Source organism: Diaphorina citri, unplaced genomic scaffold (assembly GCF_000475195.1).
Source record: "Diaphorina citri unplaced genomic scaffold, Diaci psyllid genome assembly version 1.1 scaffold19161, whole genome shotgun sequence".
In the NCBI taxonomy this organism is placed as follows: domain Eukaryota; kingdom Metazoa; phylum Arthropoda; class Insecta; order Hemiptera; family Psyllidae; genus Diaphorina; species Diaphorina citri.
Window position 1 is genome coordinate 37,195 of NW_007396514.1, and position 5,897 is coordinate 43,091.

Consider the following 5,897-nt stretch of genomic DNA (forward strand, 5'->3'; position numbering starts at 1 on the left):
AAAAGCACCAAATGGAATCCAGTCAATTATACGTACAAATTTCGTTGGTACCTAGGTACTTATTGGTGGAGATATCTACACCTACAGCACCACATACTGTCTGTATGTTATTGATATTCAAGTAATGTTATTAGTGGAGATAGTCTGATTCAATTTTATACGCCAGGAGTGTCATTGGTGAAAAGTTCTAGAACTTCCCAGTCATTAGTAGCGAATCTCTAGTCCCAAGCTGGCGTTCCCATAGAAGGACTTATCCAAACCTGGTCGACCTATATATCAAATTAAAGATCTTTTTACCAGGAACACGAATGTGGTGGTGCAAATTTTGTCCAGAAAACCAAAAAGCCTGGTGAAAGGTGAAAGAAAGGCATGTTTCGCATGTCCCGGCACGCGCAGAGCTTCGTCCTATAGCTCTTGACGTTCGCGCGCTTTCCGGCACGCTTCAACCGTTCTCCTCATGACATCAGAAATAACCTTATCCAAGGTGAAAGAATTTTATTTTATTTATTATGGGACTGGTTGCTCCTCTCCCAAGAGAGTATGCAATTAACACTGCGACCTCTGTAGATCTATTGTGACCAGTATTTTTTCCCCTGCCCAAGCTGCTATACCCTGGCCTTGATGGAACCTAGAAGTACCCTCATTGGTATATTTCAACCTCCCCAGTTTCTCTAAAATTCACCTGTAGCACCTCTAAAGAGTCTGCACACTCAGGTTTATTCCAGAGAAAATCTGTGAGTTCATCTACTATCCCATTAAGAGGATACCAAGAGGTGCCTAGGCCAGAGAGCTACTTGGGGCCCCCGAACTGAAGGGGTCTAATGAGGGGTTTGATAGGTCTGTTATCCCAAGGCCTTGATGTAACCTAGAAGTACCCTCACTGGTATATTTCAACCTCCCCAGTTTCTCCAAAATTTACCTGCAGCACCTCTAAAGAGTCCGCATACTCAGGTTTATTCTGGAGAAAAGCTGTGAGTTCATATACTATCCCATTAAGAGGATACCAAGAGGTGTCATCGAGGCCAGAGAGCTAGTTCAGGGCCCCTAAATCGTAGGGGTCTGATGAGGGATATTCAGGTACATAATTATGTCGTTGTACCCTACTTCCTGAGACGGACTTGACCATAGTCCCATTCAGGTACCCTCAAAAGAGCCAGTGTTATTGTCTGTGGCTTGACAGGGCTGGTTTTGTCTCAGTTTTACGTCCTCCAGCGAGACGGAAGTTAGCACACTGGATACTGAAACAAATAACAAAGAGGCTATTGGCAATAGCACGTTGAAAGCAATAGATCTCAAGGGATCACTGAAGTTGAACAACGATGCGCGTGGTTAGTATCCGGATGGGTGATCATCTGGGCAATAGCGTGCTGCTGGATTTTCCCGGTCCCACTCAGGCTGGGTGAGGTTAATGTGAGTAAGCCGGCAACTTGTCGCCAAATGGTGGGTAAAACCTAGGAATTTTAATTGTGTTGAGCATAAATGCTTGTCACAAATGTCGTTCCCTGCTTAATGCACTACGCTAAAGTATATGTCTTGACTTGGACTCGAACCACCAACCTCCAGGTCCGAAGTCCACTACGCTAACAACTGCACCACTGAGGTTGGTTGGTGGGTAAAACCTCCGTCATTGTTAAAAATCTCACGGTGGTTTTCACCAAACTTCTTTCCAGCCTCAAACAGCCCGTTTGCTTAACAGCCCTGTTAAGCCAGTACAAATTAAATGGAACTTAACAGGCTGTTAGCTTAACAGGAGTTTTAAGGACTGAATAAATATTGGTGAAATCCAACATCAGCTGTGTTATGTTCCTAGCAGGAACTTTAAGAATAGACCTGGGCCTTAAAGAGGACACAGGACGTGTATTAGGCACATTAATTTGTATCAGAAGTATCTTCTTGAAACCTTATTCGAGTAGGTTTATTTGAACCTTTAGAACTAGGGGTTTTCTCAGGAGATGGACTAGGACTTTCACATGAATTTGAACTCTTTAAAATATGTTCCCTGTTACGTTGATAAGTTACACCCTCAGGGGATTGAACCCTGTAACTTCTCATTGGAATCACTTCCTCAGTAATTATAGCAGGAGTCCAATGAGACTTAGGATTCAATTTAAACAATACTTTTTCTCCTATGTAGACTTTAGGTAAAAATTTTGCCTTCTTATCATAATGAAATTTCATTTTACTTTGTTTCTTGTACATTTTTTGTTTTTCATTTTCTATGTTTATAGGACTAGGTTTGAGAGTCGATTCAGATGTTGGAATATTAGACCTTAACTGTCTAGACATTAGCAATTTTGCTGGAGACTCAATACCTTCAGCTTTTGGAGCATTTCTAAATTGCAATAAACCAAGATAAACATCTGAATTTGACTCTTTACATTTTTTCATGATATTTTTTACTGACTGAATTGTACGTTCTACTAAACCATTGGATTTACTATAGTGAGGTGAAGTTTTGACATGTTCAATGTCCCATGACTGACAGAATCGTGCAAAGTCCTGCGAGTTGAACGGAGGACCACCATCAGAAACAATTTGGCATGGAATACCATGTCGACTCCATACACTTTTGCACTGAGTGATTATAGTCTGGGCATTATATGAATTGACACAACAGATCTCAAAATATTGGGAATAGTAATCCACCATGATTAGATAGTTTTTTGACTCAAAGTGAAACAAATCCATTCCAAGTTTTTGCCATGGAAGACTGGGAATGGTATGAGGTAGTAATGGCTGCTTTTGATTAGATTTCCTGAATTTTAGACAGACTGGGCAGGAATCTATCATGTGACTAATATCTTCATTCATACCTGGCCAATAAATTACTCCTCTGACAAGTTGTTTGGTTTTCTGAATCCCCAAGTGACCCGTGTGCATACGTTGAAGCATTTCCTTCCGAAGACTAGCAGGAATTAGGATGCTCCTCTTTTTGAATAGAATGCCATCAACTAAGTGCAGATCATCTTTGAAACTGTAGAATTGTCTCAAGTCATCGTCCACTTTGTTCTTCGGCGGCCATCCATCCAACACGCAGCACTTGACTCTTGACAGCTGGGGATCATTGTCTGTCTTCACTTTGATTTGTTCAAGTTTGTTGTCTGAAACATTAATCGAATGAATTAGAGAATTGCCATGAATTCTAAGATTTTTATCTAATTTTTTAAAAACTTCATCAATTTCTTCAGACTCATTATTATTTTTAATATTTGCTCGACTAAGAGTATCTGCTATATACATGTGTTTGCCTGGCACATGAATAACATTTAAATCATAACCCTGTAATTTTAACATCATTCTCTGTAGTCTACATGGAACATCCGACAAAGACTTTTTAAAAATTGAAATTAGTGGCTTGTGATCTGTATGCACAGTCACTGACTGACCATAAATATAGGAATGATATTTGACACAACCAAAGACAATGGCTAATAATTCCTTTTCAATTTGACTATAGCGTTGCTGACAGTCTGATAGACTTTTGGATGCATACGCTATTGGATTTTGTCCATGCATGAGCACAGCTCCCATTGAACTACAAGAAGAATCTACAGAGAGAGTTAATGGCTTATTAGGGTCAAAATAGGTTAAGACTGGGACTGAAGAGATAATCTTTTTAAGATTTTCAAATTCAGCTTGATGATTGGGTGTCCATGACCAAGATGTATTTTTCTTAAGAGAAGACCTTAGACTGACTGTTAATTGACTTAAATTTTTTATAAATTTGCCTAGATAATTGACAACACCCAAAAATCTTTGTAATTCTTTGACATTTGTTGGAGCTTGCATGTTTTCTATAGCCTTTATCTTGGAGTCTTGTGGTAACACACCATCTTTACTGATAATATGTCCCATGAACTTAACACTTGACTTCCCCAGTTGTAGTTTCTTTTTATTAAACTTGAGACCAATTTCAGAGGCTTTTTCAAAAATTTTGTTCAAGATTTCATCATGTTGGACTTTGTCTTTGGCAAAAATTAGGATATCATCAATGTAAATCTGAATGTTGGGAATATCTCTTAATAGATTCTGAAGTGCATGTTGAAATACTTCACTTGCGACACAAATTCCAAAAGGCATACGATTAAAGGAAAATACTCCAAATTCAGTATTGAAACTTGTAAGCTTAGAGCTTTCTGGATCAAGTTTCAAAGACCAGAATCCTGACTTCAAATCCAACACAGAAAATATTTGAGAACCACTGACTTCTGAGATAAGTGAATCCAAGGTAGGTATGCTAAGCTTTGATCTGATTACATATTTATTTATGAACCGTGGATCTAAACAGACACGTAAAGAACCATCATCCTTCTCAGGACATGTTATTGAACTAATATAGTCACAAGGCTCATTGACTTTGGACAGAATACCTTGTTCAAGCATGGAATCTAATTCTTTTTTGACTTTGGCTTTTATTCTAAAAGGACATTTCCTAGGTGGGTCAATGTGCTTTGGTGCTGACTTATCAAATGGAATGGAGTACAAACCTGGCAAAAGGCCAATTCCTTCAAACAAATGGTCATATTTTTCTAGTAGTTGACTATAGTCATTATCATTAGAATTATTGACAAGAAAATTTCTTTTGATAAGACCTAACTTTTCACAAGTACTCAGACCTAAGATTGTTTTTTGATCAATACTTGTAACAAAGAACTCTATAGACTGTGTGACATTTATTTGACTAGACAAAATTTTGCACTTTATTAAGGCTGTACCCATGACTGGTATCCTATTTTGACTATATGAGGTTAGTCTAACATTATTACAAGGCAAAATATTTTTTAAATTAAGATTTAAGACTGAATACATGTACCTTGATATGATGTTAACTTGACTGCCAGTATCCACTTGGGCTGACGTGACTTGACCATTGATCTCCATTTCAATATCCCATGAGTTAGCTGACTGGATGCTTCCCACATGAAATTCTTGAATTGGTAGTTCCTCATTGACATAATGTTCACCAATGTTTTTGACTGACATGATTTTGCACATTTTTGCAAAATGATTTCTTCTTCCACATTTAGCACAAGTTTTTCCCCACGCTGGACATCTGACTCGGTGAATTTGTCCACACTTTTGACATGATGTAGTCAACTGACTTGAAGTTTGACTTGACTGACCATTTTTATTTGACTGACGACTGACTGACCTTTGATGACCTTGACTCCTGTGATCTTGACTAGATGATCTCCCTCGATTAAAATTTCTTGACTGGTGATATATCTTGTTGATTTCATTACTGTCAGTTTCCAAAATTGAGACATGCTCTCGACTAGCTACTAGACTTGTGGCAACTTCCAATGCTTTCTCAAGAGTAAGATTTCCATCTTCCAGTAATTTCTGTTTGACATAGTTGTAGTCATTCCTCATATTGCAAATGAATATGTCTCTGACAATGGAATCGGTTTCAGGGAACTCGCAAGATTTGGCAAGATTTCTCAGTTCCGTAACAAATTCCATTATGTTTTGGTCTGGGCTCTGCCTCTTGGTGAAGAATCGATTTCTTTCCATTGTGATATTCTTTTTCGGACTGAAATAGTCACTGAACTTCTTCAAGAGGGCCTCATGGGTGACTTGGTCTAGGTCAAGATTAAAAGATTTGAAAATATCTAACACTTCACCACCCATGTGATGTAACAAGTAACAACAAGGAAACTTTCCTTTTGTCATCTTCAGACTCGAGATTTGTGGCTCTCAGGAAAATTTTGTACTGCAATACCCATGAGTTCCATTCTACCTGGAGGTTGGAGGCAGTGAGATTTAACTTTGGTAATGACGTGTTATAGGTTTTTACCGGCTTTGTCTCAGACATTGCTCTTGTGAATGACTAGTTTTCACGATGGACTTTTGACTGGGCTGACTTGGGCGGAATTTTTACGACGTTTCAGAATGAC

The 5,897-nt window shown here is 38.5% G+C and overlaps 1 protein-coding gene across 1 annotated transcript; it reads right to left on the reverse strand.

Annotated features, from left to right (window-relative positions):
* Positions 1–2,018: 2,018 nt before the first annotated feature.
* On the reverse strand, positions 2,019–5,897 carry LOC103523300. The gene is made up of 2 exons (XM_008488358.3): positions 4,814–5,897; positions 2,019–3,101 (listed from the first exon to the last, which is right to left on the reverse strand). The coding sequence occupies exons 1-2, from the start codon at positions 5,671–5,673 to the stop codon at positions 3,089–3,091; spliced, it is 873 nt and encodes a 290-aa protein (XP_008486580.1). The 5' UTR covers positions 5,674–5,897; the 3' UTR covers positions 2,019–3,088.